Here is a 17,169-nt window from a genome sequence, read left to right on the forward strand (position 1 = left end):
GGCGGCCATATTGATTTTGGTTCCCTGTCGTACACTGCAGGTCTTAGAAGAGTTCTGATTGGATGTTGTCCGCATGCTCACCTGTACCCCCGACCTCACCCCCTGACCTCTGACCCCTAACTCACTCCTGACCTTATGACTTATGACCCCAACATTAGCCATTTCACCCCTGACCCCTACCACCCCCATGTTCATATTCATATCCATGTCCCCTATCCTCTCTATCCCCCCAATATCATCCAGAGAGAGCATATCCCCAAACCCAACCATACTCCCCCCACTCAGCTCCCTAAACATTGACTGCATCCTCCCTCCCTCCACACTCCCCCCCTCCACCACCCTCTCCTCCTTCGTTACCTCCCTCCATCCCTCTTGTCTCCCAGTCTCCCCCCATCCCCTCTCCTCCCTCTCTGTCTCCCCATCTACCTCTCCAATCCCACCCTGGAACCCCTTTAGCATGATTTGTAGCCGCCCCCCTTCCCCTAGCTCCAGCCGACCCCCTTCTATTCCTCCCTCCGTCCCCCTCTCCTTCTCTCTCTCCCCCCAGGTTACCTCTATCCCTCCATCCCCATCCGCCTCCCCAAGACTGCTTGAGAAGCCCCTAATCATGGACTGGAACCCACCTATCCCCCTGTCTATACCTCCCTCCATCCCCCTCTCCCTCTCTCCGTTGCTGAGGGTTCTGATAAGGCAGGATATCTTGGCGCTGTTGGACTCCTGAGACTGAGAACGGAAGAACGACTCCGAGCTGATGCCTGATGCTATGGGGGAGAAGAACTGAAAGAGAGAAAGAGATGGGGGGGGCAGTTGAACACAACCCAGATGTCATCATTAACCACACTATAAATGTGTTGTTACTCTAGGGATGCTGGGCTTTGACACCATACAACATGACTGTTTCTAATATCTAAATCTCAAATAAGGTTGTACAACAAATAGAAAATGTTTATGAATGAAGCATCATGGTCTTTGAAACCCGGCAAATATGTAGGCTACTCACAGGGGTGACATTGGACCTCTCCATCAATCTCTCCTCCCACAGTCTCAGTCTTCTCTCCCTCTCCTCTTCTCTCCCTCTCCTCTTCTCTCCCTCCATCCCCATCTTTTATATGTCTCTGGCAAATTATAATGACGATCAATCTCCCTCCACATACCCTCCCCTCGCTCTCGCGCACTCTCTTTCTGTCTGTAGGAACTTTGTGGAGGAGAAGTTGGGGGTGAAGTATACAGAGGGGAGGAAGACAGAGTTTGCTAAGTCCTTCAGAGAGAGTGGACCTGCCTCGCCTGTATTCTTCATCCTGTCTCCTGGAGTAGACCCTCTCAAAGACGTGGAGTCACTGTAATGTAAAGATCACTGTAAATCTGCATGAATATGACACACACACACGCACTGAGAATATATTGTTTTCATGGTAACATGCAGGAAGTTGGGGTTCACCATAGACCTGGGGAAACTCCACAATGTGTCTTTGGGTCAGGGTCAGGAGGCTGTGGCTGAGGTCGCCATGGAGATGGCTGCTAAGGAGGGACACTGGGTCATTTTACAGGTATGGCTATCCTGCTATATACTGTACATAAAACATAATTCATTCATTCATCATTGCATCCATCCATCCTTCCATCCATTCATTGTTTCATTAATCAATTTATTAGTTTGTTCGCGCTTACATTTGTTCATCCATTCATCCATTCATTCATTCATTCATTCATCCATTCATTCATTCATTCATTCATTCACTCATTCATTCATTCATTCATTCATCTCTGTCAGAATATCCACCTGGTGGCTCGCTGGCTGGGGTCGTTGGAGAAGCTTCTGGAACGCTGCTGTGAGGGCAGTCACCAGGACTACAGAGTGTTTATGAGTGCTGAGCCTGCCCCCACACCACAGGAGCACATCATCCCTCAGGTACACACACACACACATACACACACATGCATTTATAATAACACGGTGTGTTTTCCTAATTTAAAAGTGTGTTTGTTCTCCTCTCCTCACTCAGGGCATCCTGGAGAATGCCATCAAGATCACCAACGAGCCTCCCACTGGCATGCATGCCAACCTTCATGCTGCTCTGGACAACTTCGACCAGGTACAGGAATGTGTGTATTAATGTCTGTCTGTCCACTGGTGTTAGGGATGGGCAATTGAAATTATTGTTCAAAATAATATCATCAAATGTTTGATTCACACTTTATAATAATGTCCAGTAATAGATCATTTATAAGGCTATTATAAACAGTTCTCACTATTTACTAATTGCTGTTTCTACATTTGCAAATGTTAGTAAGCTATACATAGTTATTTATAAACTTTCAAATGAATTATTGGATAATTTATTAGATGTTTAATATAGACCCTTATAAAACATTTACTAATCATTAGTAAAGTACAGTGGTGTAAAGTAACTAAGTAAAAATACTTTGAAGTACTACTTTGAGGTATCTGTACTTTACTTGAGTTTTTATATTTTTTACAACTTTTACTTCTACTTGACTACATTCTGAAATAAAATATGTGCTCGTTACATTTCTAATGCTCAGGCAGGACAGCAAAACGGTCAAATTCATGTACTTATTAAGAAAAATGCATCCCTACTGCCTCTGATCTGGTTTGTAAAAGATTGTTGAACTGTGTCCCTGGATTCCCATAAATAAATAAAAATAAAGGCAATTAGCATAATATAAGGAATTTGATATATAGCCTTTGCTTTCACTTTTGATACTTAAGTACATTTAAAACCAGATACTTTTAGACTTTTACTGAAGTAGTATTTTACTGGGTGACTTTCACTTTTACTTGAGTCATTTTCTTTACTTTTACTCAAGTTTTACTGAATTGGGTACTTTTTCCACCACTGGTAAAGTATTATCTCCACCAAGATCTCAAAATGACATGGAAAATATCAATTGTAAAATAATAAGGACACAACACTGGATGTTTAAGAGAATATATATAGCATTTTATTCCAAAACAGTCACACTGTTCGTTCAAGTTCATCAGAACCAATGGTCCTCAAACGAACCCCTGTCCCCCAGAACTGTCCAGTCCTGTGGTTGCTGTGGGGGAACATGGGTGTTCACTTCACAGTCTAAAGCGGCAGGGTTGCAGCTTGTCTGTTCAACCATGATCTGAGCACTAGCCCACTCACACAAGGGTGCCTCCTTCCCTCCCGCGGTAGAAAGTGCACATCTCACACAGTCAGAACAGTAGGCTGGTAGGCTGCAGCCTGTGTGATGTGAGCACTAGCACAGTCACTCGTGTGCCTCCAATCCTCCCGTGGTAGGCAGTGCACACGTCAGACAGTCAGATGGTACAGTAGATAGTAAGCTACAGCCTCAGTCCTCTACACATTCATACCTACCGATTTGTGTTCTCTTTCAAGCCAAATTAACCCTCATATTAACCCTTAAAATCTATAAATCATATTTTCCCATCAAAGCTCACCCTCTACCCATTCCCTGAACCAATCCTCCTCCCTCCCATTTTGAAATGTCAGGCTATAGTAGGCCCCTCCCCTCCCCTGGCCCCTCTACCCTAGGTCCCTCACTGAGTGCTGTACACACCGCTGAGCAGGCGGCTCTTCTTCTCCTCCTTCTGGCTCTCGTTCTTCAGGTCAGCAAACATCTGGGAGAAGAAGTTAGGGTCTGTGTTCATCTGGAGCATCTTACCACTCATCAGCTTGGTGATGGACATGCAGCGGATCCAGAAGGTCTGCCTGCAGGTCTCCACCAGGAAGGGTCTCAGGGGGTAGGAGATCTCGTTGCCCATGTAGGAGCAGGTCATGTAGAGGCAAGTAAGCAGCACGGCATGCAGCTCATGCAAGGTGGCCACCTCGGAGGAGACCGCCTCGCGGCACAGCATGTAGAGGAAGACCACCATGGCCGGGTTGATGCAGCTCTGGTCCTGATAGCGGTTGTCCAGCAGATAACGGTCAACCACCCGCAGCCACAGCTCCGGGTCCATGGAAGACATGTCCTGGATCAGGTAGCAGCGCCGGCACAGGAACTCACCCAGGCAGCGCAGCAGCTCGCCGGTTGTAGCGTGGACCATCACCGGCCTCTTGGGCGTGTCGAGGTCCTGGACGATCACCGTCTGGAGCGTGTCGGGGGCCGTGTTGGAGTTGGTCAAGGGGGCCTTCTCGACCGACGAGGCGGCGTTGTTGGAGCTGTTGGCGATGGCTGGAGTGCTCTGGTACTGGGTGAACAGCTTGTCACAGGATTGAGACTTCTCCAGGGTGAGGGTGGACAAGTTGGAGGAGGACTGAGACTTCTCCAGGTTCTCGTTACTCAGATGGGCGATGATGTTTTGGTTGGTGTTCTCGTGGGCCTGCATCTTCTTGGAGCCCTTCTTCTTCACAATCCGCCTCCATGGCGAGTAGCGCTTCAGGGTCTTGTCTTTGCCGCTCTTACGGGTCTGGACTTCAAAGAAGTGGCCCACCGTGTCCGGCCCATCTTTGAAGTGGACTGCCTTCTCGCGGAGTGAGATAGACATCGCGGATCCCATGGTCAATAGTGCCTTTGGAAAACAAAATGCTTCAATATTAGCAAAATGAAATGCATGGCATCAGTTCAGTAGGCCTATCTAGCTCAGCTCTGGGTGTCTCCCAGATGGCAACCTATTCCCTATATAGTGCACTGCTTTTTACCAAGGCCTATAGGAGTCTGGTCAAAGTAGTGCAATATATAGGAAATAGGGTTCCATGTGGGACATAATCTAAATCAAAGAGTATTAAGCATAGACATTAGGGTTATGTGTTCATAAACATGAGCAATATAACATTTCAAAGCAAAACAAAAATATTACTCACTGATTTCAAGTTGATATGTGAAAAATTGTAAAGATAATTCAATATTTTCTTCGTTAATTGAAAGGTAAAGACGGGTTGTCCAGGTGCTTTGAGTTCAAGGCTGTTATGGTTGTGAACATCGGAATTGTCCAAGGTTCTGAAATCGAGCGTTCTGAAATTGTGTGTCCCCGTCGTAATAAAGAGGCATGTCATAGAGGCGATTTTGTGAAGGATTAAGTTTGATGTTGGCAAAAATAAATAAATAACAAAAATAAATAAAGTCAGATTTTCGCCATGATAGAATTTGCCTCATATTTGCTATAGCCTAGCTCAATACGTTGAAAACGAAATAATCTTTGAGTGACTGCTACGCTACAGCGTTATATTTCTGGCCTCAATGGATGAATAACATGTATCTGCGAGTGTTTTGCATGGATCTCAATGGTCTGTCAAATTAAATTGGCACCTCTGTCAGGTGCGCGCTTATCTCGTTCACCACCAGACTCTTCTTCCCCCTAAAGGGTGCGTTAGTCATTTCACTTTAGCAATCTACTCCGATAATGAGCATTTAGCCTAGGGACAAATATGTGCTCGCCTATAATCGCTATTTGAAGTGGGGAGCATATAGGCCTATTCTATGTCAGGACTGACTGAAGGACTAGCTTAAAATGCGTTATAGAAGTAGGCTAAATAGCCTTTTCGTGTAAAACGCAACATAAGAACCAGCAGTAGCTCAAATAAAAACGTCTAAAACTACACTCCAAATTATAAAAAAAGATATACCGTACCAGTTAAAGGTTTGGACACACCTACTCATTCAAGGGTTTTTCTACATTGTAGAATAAAAGTGAAGACATCAAAACTATGAAATAACACATATGGAATCATGTAGTAACCAAAAAAGTATTAAACACATAAAAATATATTTTATATTTGAGATTCTTCAAACACCGCTCTTGCTGCTGGTGATTCTCAGATCCACCTCTAGGCAGACGACACTATTTTGTATACATCTGGCCCTTCATTGGACACTGTGTTAACAAACCTCCAAACGAGCTTCAATGCCATACAACACAACTTCCGTAGCCTCCAACTGCTCTTAAACACAAGTAAAATGAAATGCATGCTCTTCACCTGCCCAAAGTCCCATATACTACCCACCACTGCGACCTGTATGCTCTTGTTGGCTGGTCCACACTACATATTCGCTGCCAAACCCACTGGCTCCAGGCCATCTATAAATCACTTCTAGGCAAATCCCCTCCTTATCTTAGCTTTTTCCTAATCTCTGAAGCTGGAGACACTTATCTAACTTCAAGCATCAGTTGTCAGACCACCTTACTGATCACTGCACCTGTACACAGCCCATCTGAAATTATCCCACCCAACTACCTCATCCCCATATTGTTATTTATTTTGCTAATTTACACCCCAGTATCTCTATTTGCACATTATCTCTTGTACATCTATCATTCCAGTGTTAATACTAATTGTAATTATTTTGCACTATGGCCTATTTATTGCCTTACCTCCATAACTTTCTACATTTGCACACACTGTATATATTTTCTGTAGTATTTTTGACTTTATGTTTTGTTTTACCCCATATGTAACTCTGTGTTGTTGTTTTTATTGCACTGCTTTGCTTTATGTTGGCCAGGTGGCAGTTGTAAATGAGAACTTGTTCTCAACTGGCTTACCTGGTTAAATAAAGGTGAAATTAAAACATTAAAAAATCAGTTGCCTTGATGACAGCTTTGCACACTACTGGCTTCACCTAGAATGCTTTTCCAACAGTCTTGAAGGAGTTCCCACATATGCTGAGCACCTGTTGGCTGCTTTTCCTTCACTCTGTGGTCCGACTCATCCCAAACCATCTCAATTGGGTTGAGGTCGGGGGATTGTGGAGGCAAGGTCATCTGATCCAGCACTCTCATTCGTGGTAAAATAGTCCTTCCACAGGCTGGAGGTGTGTTGGTTCATTGTCCTGTTGAAAAACAAATTATAGTTCCACTAAGCCCAAACCAGATGGGATGGTGTATTGCTGCAGAATGTTGCGGTAGCCATGCTGGTTAAGTGTGCCTTGAATTCTAAATAAATCACAGACAGTGTCACCAGCAAAGCACCCCCACACCATAACACCTCCTCCTACATGCTTACGGTGGGAAATACACATGCGGAGATCATCCGTTCACCCACACCACGTCTCATAAAGACATGGCAGTTGGAACCATACATCTCCAATTTGGACTCCAGACCAAAGGACAAATTTCCATCGGTCTAATGTCCACTGCTCGTGTTTCTTTGCCCAAGCAAGTCTCTTCTAATTATTGGTGTCCTTTAGTAGTGGTTTCTTTGCAGCAAATTGACCACGAAGGCCTGATTCACACAGTCTCCTCTGAACAGTTGATGTTGAGATGTGTCTGTTACTTGAACTCTGTGAAGCATTTATTTGGTCTGCAATTTCTGAGTCTGGTAACTCTATTTAACATATCCTCTGCAGCAGAGGTAACTCTGGGTCTTCCATTCCTGTGGCAGTCCTCATGAGAGCCAGTTTCATCATAGCACATGGTTTTTGCGACTGCACTTGAAGAAACTTTCAAAGTTGTTGAAGTTTTCCATATTGACTGACCTTCATGTCTTAAAGTAATGATGGACTGTCATTTGTCTTTGATTATTTGAGCTGTTCTTGCCATAATATGGACTTGGTCTTTTATCAAATAGGGCTATCTTACATTTTAGTCATTTAGCAGACGCTCTTATCCAGAGTGACTTACAACCCTGGCGTTGTAAACGCCACGCTCTATCAACTGAGCTACATCCCTGCCGGCCATTCCCTCTCCTACCCTGGATGACGCTGGGCCAATTGTTCCCCGCCCATGAGTCTCCCGGTCGCGGCCGGCTGCAACAGAGCCTGGATTCGAACCAGGATCTCTAGTGGCACAGTTAGCACTGCGATGCAGTGCCTTAGACCACTGCGCCACTCAGGAGTACATCTTCTGTATACCACCCCTACCTTGTCACAACACAACTGATTGGCTCAAACACATTAAGAAGGGAAGAAATTCCACAAATTAACTTTTAAGAAGGCACAGCTGTTAATTGAAATGCATTCCAGATGACTACCCCATGACGCTGATTGAGAGAATGCCAAGAGTGTGCAAAGCTGTCAAGGCAAAGGGTGGTTTCTTTGAAGAATCTCAAATAAACAAATCAAAATATATTTTATAACACTTTTTTGGTTACTACATGATTCCATATGTGTTATTTCATAGTTTTGATGTCTTCATTATTATTCTACAATGTAGAAAATAGTAAAAATAAAGAAAAACCCTGGAATGAGTAGGTGTGTGTCACACTCTGGCTCCGGGACTGTGTGTTAGAGCCAGGGTGTATTTCATTTGGTGGTGTTGGGTATGGGTGAGTTTCATTTGTTTGTGTTTGTGGTGATTGGTTAATGACTCCCAATCGGAGGTAACGAGTGTCAGCTGTCGGCTCGTTATCTCTGATTGGGAGCCATATATATTCTGTGTGTTTTTCTCCTTGTGTTTGTGGGTTTTTGTTTCCTTGTGCTATGTTCAGTCGGTGTCATAGAAGAACTTCACGTATCGTCTTTTGTTGTTTTTTCGTGGTTGCTTTAATAATAAAGTCATCATGTTCACTCGCAACGCTGCGCATTGGTCCGCTCCTTTTGACGATCGTGACAGAAAAACCCACCATCAAAGGACCAAGCAGCGTGTCCAGGAGCCGAGGGTCTGGACATGGGAAGAGTTATTGGACGGAAAGGGTCCTTGGGCACAACCGGGAGAATATCGCCTCCCTCGTGAAGAGCTGGAGGCAGCCAAAGCCGAGAGGAGGTGGTATGAGGAGGCAGCACGAAGGCGAGGCTGGAAGCCCGTGAACGAGAGGCAACCCCAATAAATTTTTTTGGGGGGGCACATGGCTTGGGCTACTGAGCAGCAGGAGGCTGCCACAAGGCAGATACAGAAGGCTACCAGGTTAAGGGGGCTGACGGAGGCAGAGAAGGGGCGGATTCAGGAAGCTACCAGGTTAAGGGGGCTACTGGGAAAAGCAGGGAAGGAAGGTGTAGAGGCTCGGCGAGAGGTACTGGGGTGTGTAACCAGTCCGGTCCGGCCCGTTCCTAATCCCGAGGTACAGCCAGTAGTGTGTGTTCCCCGTACGGTACGGCCTGTTCCGGCCCCTCGCACTAAGTGTACGGTGCGCGTCGCCAGCCCGGTTCGGCCTGTTCCTGCCACCCGCACCAAGTGTACGGTGCGCGTCGCCAGCCCAGCCCGGCCTGTTCCTGAGCCTCGTAGGAAGCCTACGGTGCGCGTCGCCAGCCCGGTTCGGCCTGTTCCTGCCACCCGCACCAAGTGTACGGTGCGCGTCGCCAGCCCAGCCCGACCTGTTCCTGCCACCCGCACCAAGTGTACGGTGCGCGTCGCCAGCCCAGCCCGGCCTGTTCCTGAGCCTCGTAGGAAGCCTACGGTGCGCGTCGCCAGCCCGGTTCGGCCTGTTCCTGCCACCCGCACCAAGTGTACGGTGCGCGTCGCCAGCCCAGCCCGACCAGTTCCGGCACCACGCATCAGGCCTACGGTGCGTCCCCAGGGCCAAGCATGCCCTGTTGCTGCTTCCCGCACTAGCCCTGAGATGCGTGTCCTCAGCCCGGTACCTCCAGTTCCGGCACCACGCATCAGGCCTACGGTGCGTCCCCAGGGTCCTGCATGCCCTGTTGCTTCTCCCCGCACTAGCCCTGAGATGCGTGTCCTCAGCCCGGTACCTCCTGTTCCGGCACCACGCACCAGGCCTACGATGCGCCTCAGACGGCCAGAGTCTGCCGTTTGCCCAACGGGGCCTGAACTGCCCGTCTGCCCAAAGCCTGCAAAGCCGCCCGTCTGCCATGAGCCATCAGAGCCGTCCGCCAGACCGGAGCCGCTAGAGCCTTCCGCCAGACAGGATCAGCCAGAGCCTTCCGCCAGACAGGATCAGCCAGAGCCTTCTGCCAGACAGGATCAGCCAGAGCCTTCTGCCAGACAGGATCAGCCAGAGCCTTCTGCCAGCCATGAGCAGCCAGATCCGTCAGCCAGCCATGAGCAGCCAGATCCGTCAGCCAGCCATGAGCAGCCAGATCCGTCAGCCAGCCATGAGCAGCCAGATCCGTCAGCCAGCCATGAGCAGCCAGATCCGTCAGCCAGCCATGAGCAGCCAGATCCGTCAGCCAGCCATGAGCCGTCCAGCCGGGATCCGCCAGAGCCGTCCAGCCGGGATCCGCCAGAGCCGTCCAGCCGGGATCCGCCAGAGCCGTCCAGCCGGGATCCGCCAGAGCCGTCCAGCCGGGATCCGCCAGAGCCGTCCAGCCGGGATCCGCCAGAGCCGTCCAGCCGGGATCCGCCAGAGCCGTCCAGCCAGGATCCGCCAGCCAGCCAGGATCCGCCAGAGCCAGCCAGCCAGGATCCGCCATTTAGTCCGGTGCTGCCCCTTAGCTCGGTGTTGCTCCTTATCCTGGTGCTGTCCCTTATCCTGGTGCTGCCCCTTAGTCCGGTGCTGCCCCTTAGCTCGGTGCTGCTCCTTAGTCCGGTGCTGCCCCTTAGTCCGGTGCTGCCCCTTAGTCCGGTGCTGCCTCTTAGTCCGGTGCTGCCCCTTAATCCAGTGGGGTTAGGTTGTAGGGTGGTCGATTGGAGGAGGCTACTTAAGTGGGTAGTGACTATGGTGGGGTGGGGATCACGACCAGTGCCAGAGCCGCCTCCGTGGAGTAACACCCACCCAGCCCTCCCCATTTTTTGGGTTAGGCGCGGTCGGAGTCCGCGCCTTTGGGGGGGGGTACTGTCACACTCTGGCTCCGGGACTGTGTGTTAGAGCCAGGGTGTATTTCATTTGGTGGTGTTGGGTATGGGTGAGTTTCATTTGTTTGTGTTTGTGGTGATTGGTTAATGACTCCCAATCGGAGGTAACGAGTGTCAGCTGTCGGCTCGTTATCTCTGATTGGGAGCCATATATATTCTGTGTGTTTTTCTCCTTGTGTTTGTGGGTTTTTGTTTCCTTGTGCTATGTTCAGTCGGTGTCATAGAAGAACTTCACGTATCGTCTTTTGTTGTTTTTTCGTGGTTGCTTTAATAATAAAGTCATCATGTTCACTCGCAACGCTGCGCATTGGTCCGCTCCTTTTGACGATCGTGACAGTGTGTCCAAACTTTTGACTGGAACTGTGTATATATATATATATATCATTGTATATCCTTGTGTGCAAGAATGTCTTAAGAATAGAAATACTTACAACAGTTGATCCAATTCTAGCCTAAGCTCGGTTTGAATATTCAAGTACCTCCCCATCCCTAACTGCTGTCCTAATACAGTTGAAGTCGGAAGTTTACATACACCTTAGCCAAATACATTTAAACTAAGTTTTTCACAATTCCTGACATTTAATCCTAGTAAGAATTCCCTGTTTTAGGTCAGTTAGGATCACCACTTTATTTTAAGAATGTCAGAATAATTGTAGAGAGAATGATTTATTTCAGCTTTTATTTATTTCATCACATTCCCAGTTGGTCAGAAGTTTACATACACTCAATTAGTATTTGGTAGCATTGCCTTTAAATTGTTTAATTTGGGTCAAACATTTCGGGTAGCCTTCCACATGCTTCCCACAATAAGTTGGGTAAATTTTGGCCCATTCCTCCTGACAGTGCTCGTGTAACTGAGTCAGGTTTGTAGGCCTCCTTGCTCGCACACGCTTTTTCAGTTCTGCCCACACATTTTCTATAGGATTGATGTCAGGGCTTTGTGATGGCCACTCCAATACCTTGACTTTGTTGTCCTTAAGCCATTTTGCCACAACTTTGTAAGTACGCTTGGGGTCATTGTCCATTTGGAAGACTCATTTGTGACCAAACTTAAACTTCCTGACTGATGTCTTGAGATGTTGCTTCAATATATCCACATAATTTTCCTTCCTCATGATGCCATCTATTTTGTGAAGTGCACCAGTCCCTCCTGCAGCAAAGCACCCCCACAGCATGATGCTGCCACCTCCGTGCTTCACTTTTGGGATGGTGTTCTTCGGCTTGCAAGGTCCCCCTTTTTCCTCCAAACATAACGATGGTCATTATGGCCAAACAGTTCTATTTTTGTTTCATCAGACCAGAGGACATTTCTCAAAAAGTACAATCTTTGTCCCCATGTGCAGTTGCAAACCATAGTCTGGGTTTTTTATGGCGGTTTTGGAGCAGTGGCTTCTTCCTTGCTGCGCGGCCTTTAAGGTTATGTCGATATAGGACTCGTTTTACTGTGGATATAGATACTTTTGTACCTGTTTCCTCCAGCATCTTCACAAGGTCCTTTGCTGTTGTTCTGGGATTGATTTGCACTTTTCGCACCAAAGTACATTCATCTCTAGGAGACAAAACGCGTCTTCTTCCTGAGCGGTATGACAGCTGAGTGGTCCCATGGTGTTTATACTTGCATACTATTGTTTGTACAGATGAACGTGGCACCTTTAGGCATTTGGAAATTGCTCCCAAGGATGAATCAGACTTGTGGAGGTCTATAATTTTTATTCTGAGGTCTTGGCTGATTTCCTTTGATTTTCCCACGATGTCAAGCAAAGAGGCACTGAGTTTGAAGGTAGGCCTTGAAATACATCAACAGGTACACCTCCAATTGACTCAAATGATGTCAATTAGCCTATCAGAAGCTTCTAAAGCCATGACATCATTTTCTGGAATTTTCCAAGCTGTTTAAAGGCACAGTCAACTTAGTATATGTAAACTTCTGACCCACTGGAATTGTGATACAGTGAATTATAAGTGAAATAATCTGTCTGTAAACAATTGTTGGAAAAATTACTTGTGTCATGCACATATTAGAAGTCCTAACCGACTTGCCAAAACTATAGTAACTAGTTTTAATGTCTCCAACCTAAGTGTATGTAAACTTCCGACTTCAACTATATATTATCAACATCTCACAAACTCCTTCCACCACCACCCTCGCTCTCTCTCTCTCGCTCTCTCTCTCTCTGTCTATGTCTCTGTAGGACATATTGGATCAGTGCAGTAGAGAGCAGGAGTTTAAGACCATCCTGTTCTCTCTGTGTTATTTTCATGCCTGTGTGGCTGAGAGGCGTAAGTTCGGTCCTCAGGGTTGGAACAGGAAATACCCCTTTAACACTGGAGACCTCACCATCTCTGTCAACGTGCTCTGCAACTACCTGGAGGCCAACTCACAGGTCACTGTTTACCGTGTTATAGTGATCAGGATGGTGATGATCATGACTGTATTGATGATTGATGATGTTTATATTGATGATGATGATGAGTCATTGTTCATGTATTTTGTGTGTGCGTGTGTGTGCTTGCGCATGTTTAGGTGCCGTGGGAGGACTTGCGCTATCTGTTTGGAGAGATCATGTATGGAGGTCACATCACAGACGACTGGGACAGAAGACTCTGTAGAACCTACCTGGAGGAATATATGCAGCCCAACCAGGTGTGTGTGTGTGTTACGATTGTGATGATAGTGTTAAAAATAAACCTACACCCTTTCCATCCTGTTTCCCACCAGTTTGACAGGAAGTTGGCTCTGGCTCCGGGCTTTGTGGTTCCCTCCAACCTGGACTACCAGGGTTACCATGGTTATGTAGATGAGATGCTGCCCCATGAGAGCCCGGTGCATTATGGACTACACCCCAACGCAGAGATAGAGTTTCTGACGGTGACCTCTGATAACCTCTTCCACACACTGCTGGAGCTGCAGTCACCTGATTCTGTGATGGGAGAGGGGGCTTCACAGACCGTAGAGGAGAAGGTGTGTGTGAGAGACACACACACACACACACACCAGGCATATTCATAACAGACACACTCATAGCAGACACACACATACAGCGGACCCACACACACTCATCCCTCATCCTCCCTGCAGGTGAAGACCATCCTAGACGAGGTGTTGGAGAAGCTTCCAGAAGAGTACAACATGTCAGACATCACGTCTAAGACTGCTGAGAGATCACCATACATCCTGGTCTGCTTCCAGGAGTGTGAACGTATGAACACGCTCATCTTCGAGATACGACGCTCACTCAAGGAGCTGGACCTGGGGCTGAAGCGTGCCGTCTTTAGCCAACTCTCCTGCTATCTCTCTCAGAATGACCTTCTTGATCCAAACCAATCAGGTTTCAGGACTGGTCATTCAACTGAGACTGCTCTTCTCTGTGTCACGGAGACTCTCCGCACTGCTAAAGCTAACTCTCTCTCCTCTGCTCTTGTCCTTCTAGACCTGTCTGCTGCCTTTGATACTGTGAACCATCAGATCCTCCTCTCCACCCTCTCCGAGATGGGCATCTCCGGCGCGGCTCACTCCTGGATTGCGTCCTACCTGACCGGTCGCTCCTACCAAGTGGCGTGGCGGGAAGCTGTCTCCGCACCACGTGCTCTCACCACTGGTGTCCCCCAGGGATCGGTTCTGGGCCCTCTCCTTTTCTCCCTATACACCAAGTCACTTGGCTCTGTCATATCCTCACATGGCCTTTCCTATCATTGCTACGCTGATGATACACAACTAATCTTCTCCTTTCCCCCTTCTGATAACCAGGTGGCGAATCGCATCTCTGCATGTCTGGCAGACATATCAGTATGGATGACGGATCACCACCTCAAGCTGAACCCTGGCAAGACGGAGCTGCTCTTCCTCCCGGGGAAGGACTGCCCGTTCCATGATCTCGCCATCACGGTTGACAACTCCGCTGTGTCCTCCTCCCAGAGTGCGAAGAGCCTAGGCGTGACCCTGGACAACACCCTGTCGTTCTCCGCCAACATCAAGGCAGTGACCCGCTCCTGCAGGTTCATGCTCTACAACATTCGGAGAGTGCGACCCTGCCTTACACAGGAAGCGGCGCAGGTCCTGGTCCAGGCACTTGTCATCTCCCGTCTGGACTACTGCAACTCGCTGTTGGCTGGGCTACCTGCCTGTGCCATTAAACCCCTACAACTCATCCAGAATGCCGCAGCCCGTCTGGTGTTCAACCTTCCCAAGTTCTCTCACGTCACCCCCCTCCTCCGCACACTCCACTGGCTTCCAGTTGAAGCTCGCATCCGCTACAAGACCATGGTGCTTGCCTATGGAGCAGTGAGGGGAACGGCACCTCTGTACCTTCAGGCTCTGATCAGTCCCTACACCCAAACGAGGACATTGCGTTCATCCACCTCTGGCCTGCTGGCTCCCCTTCCTCTGCGGAAGCATAGCTCCCGCTCAGCCCAGTCAAAACTGTTCGCTGCTCTGGCACCCCAATGGTGGAACAAGCTCCCTCACGACGCCAGGACAGCGGAGTCACTCACCACCTTCCGGAGACATTTGAAACCCCACCTCTTTAAGGAATACCTGGGATAGGATAAAGTATTCCTTCTAACCCCCCCCCCCCCCCCCCCAAATTGTAAAGTGGTTATCCCACTGGCTATAGGGTGAACGCACCAATTAATGAGTCGCTCTGGTTAAGAGCGTCTGCTAAATGACTAAAATGTAAATGTAAAAAATCTGAAGGTGGGTTAGGGGCTAGGGGTCAGCTGGGAAATTAGACTAGGACTGATAGATGACATAAGGGTGAATTGGTAGTTGTCTCTCATAACAGTGATGTTTTTTCTCTCCTTCCAGGGTGAGCTGGCTATCTCCTCAGAGATGGAGCAGATCCAGTCAGCTCTGTTCTTTGATAACGTCCCAGACACCTGGACCAAACTGGCCTACCCCTCCACTTACAGCCTGGCCCAGTGGTGGGTCACTGTGTGTACTCTCCCACTGTCCCAACGTGTACTTAAGATGATGTGTTGCTATGTGTGTGTGTGCTTATCAGGTATAATGACGTGTTGCTGCGCTGTAGAGAGCTGGACAGCTGGACACAGGACCTGGCTCTGCCCACCGTCGTCTGGCTGTCTGGACTCTTTAACCCACAGTCCTTCTTAACAGGTAACATACACGCACATCCCCCTACACACTTACAAACAACATACCCAACCGACTTATTTTGTAACTGTCAGTTGCCTCTTGGTATTCTCTGTTCAGTGGAATGATTTGCTCAACTACCCTCTCTCCCTCCAGCGGTGATGCAGTCTCTGGCTCGTAAGAATGAGTGGCCGTTAGATAAGATGAACCTGACTGTGGATGTGACTAAGAAATTTAAGGAAGAGTTCAACCAGCCTGCCAGAGAGGGAGCATACGTATACGGACTATACATGGAAGGTATACACTCCTCTCCTTCTCATGAACACATACATCCTAGTTAATTTATCTTCATTTTTCCCTCTTTGTCCCATAGGTGCAAGATGGGACACTCAGGGTGGGGTGATCACTGAGGCTCGTCTGAAGGAGTTAACCCCCTCCATGCCAGTCATCTCAGTCCGAGCCGTACCTAACGACAGACAGGAGACGCGTAACATCTATGAGTGTCCCCTGTACAAGACCAAGCTGAGAGGAACCACTTATGTCTGGACCTTCAGCCTCAAGACCAGAGAGAGACCAGCCAAGTGGGTACTGGCTGGGGTGGCACTGCTGCTCAGTGTGTGAGCTGTCAGGGTAGGAACTCTGCTTGTGAGAGAAATGAGGTGAAGGTGGAGAAGGATGAGGGGCCTGATGCTCTACAAGACTGTTGGTTAAAAATGGCTTTTTTGAGGTTGGAAAGAGGCAAGGTAGTTTTTTCTTTAGTTATTCGTAGGGTGTGTATTTTCTGCATTATGTTGCTAAGTGTGAGAAAAGTTATTTTATGTAAAATACGCATGTTTTACTACATATCCCTCAAACCAGGTTTCATGCTGCTATTGAAATATAAAAGGAATTTGTAAAGTACTGTTTTAGCACCTGAAAGCTATATGAAAATGTATAAATCTATATTAAGTTTTTTCATATGAATTAGTATGAATATATCTGTATTTTTCTGAATGTATTGAAAAACAATACAGTACAAGCTGCAAAATAGTTTCACACATTTGATCACAGTAAGAACCCATTACTTCAAAGCGTATTATTTTTAACAAATCAACTGTATCGTCTAACAAGTGTACAAATCTAAAAGCAGAAAACATTGGATGGTACCCTTTACCTAGTCCTAGCATCTAAAAAGGAGTGGTGTTCAAGTGCTCTATGGTCTATGTAACACTTGTTAATATGGCACATCAGTTACATGTCACTTTAAAAGCTTCAATAGACTAGGGCCCGGTTTCCCAAAAGCATCCTAAGGCTAAGTTCATTGTTAGAACTTTATGGATGAACTTAGCCTTAGGATGCTTTTGGGAAACCGGGCCCAGAACAACATGACAGTTAGCAGGAGGAAATCCACACTGCTCATAATTCTTCACTATTATCCCCTACAGTCCTCACACACAGGGGCGTGTAT

The 17,169-nt window shown here is 47.5% G+C and overlaps 2 protein-coding genes across 2 annotated transcripts; one reads left to right on the top strand and one right to left on the bottom strand.

Moving 5' to 3' along the window:
- Positions 1–1,109: 1,109 nt before the first annotated feature.
- LOC311146965 (dynein axonemal heavy chain 11-like) lies at positions 1,110–16,392 on the top strand (the record flags this gene model as incomplete). The annotated part of the gene is made up of 12 exons (XM_084183576.1): positions 1,110–1,339; positions 1,424–1,547; positions 1,772–1,909; positions 2,004–2,093; positions 12,826–13,017; positions 13,158–13,277; positions 13,353–13,595; positions 13,713–13,901; positions 15,438–15,553; positions 15,634–15,746; positions 15,879–16,019; positions 16,096–16,392. The coding sequence occupies 12 exons, from the start codon at positions 1,110–1,112 to the stop codon at positions 16,341–16,343; spliced, it is 1,944 nt and encodes a 647-aa protein (XP_084039702.1). The 3' UTR covers positions 16,344–16,392.
- LOC311146548 (cyclin-dependent kinase 5 activator 1-like) lies at positions 3,540–4,507 on the bottom strand (the record flags this gene model as incomplete). Its single annotated transcript, XM_084183064.1, has 1 exon — positions 3,540–4,507. The coding sequence occupies one exon, from the start codon at positions 4,505–4,507 to the stop codon at positions 3,548–3,550; it is 960 nt and encodes a 319-aa protein (XP_084039190.1). The 3' UTR covers positions 3,540–3,547.
- Positions 16,393–17,169: the final 777 nt, after the last annotated feature.

Source organism: Coregonus lavaretus (assembly GCF_964263955.1).
Source record: "Coregonus lavaretus genome assembly, chromosome: 19".
NCBI lineage: Eukaryota > Metazoa > Chordata > Actinopteri > Salmoniformes > Salmonidae > Coregonus > Coregonus lavaretus.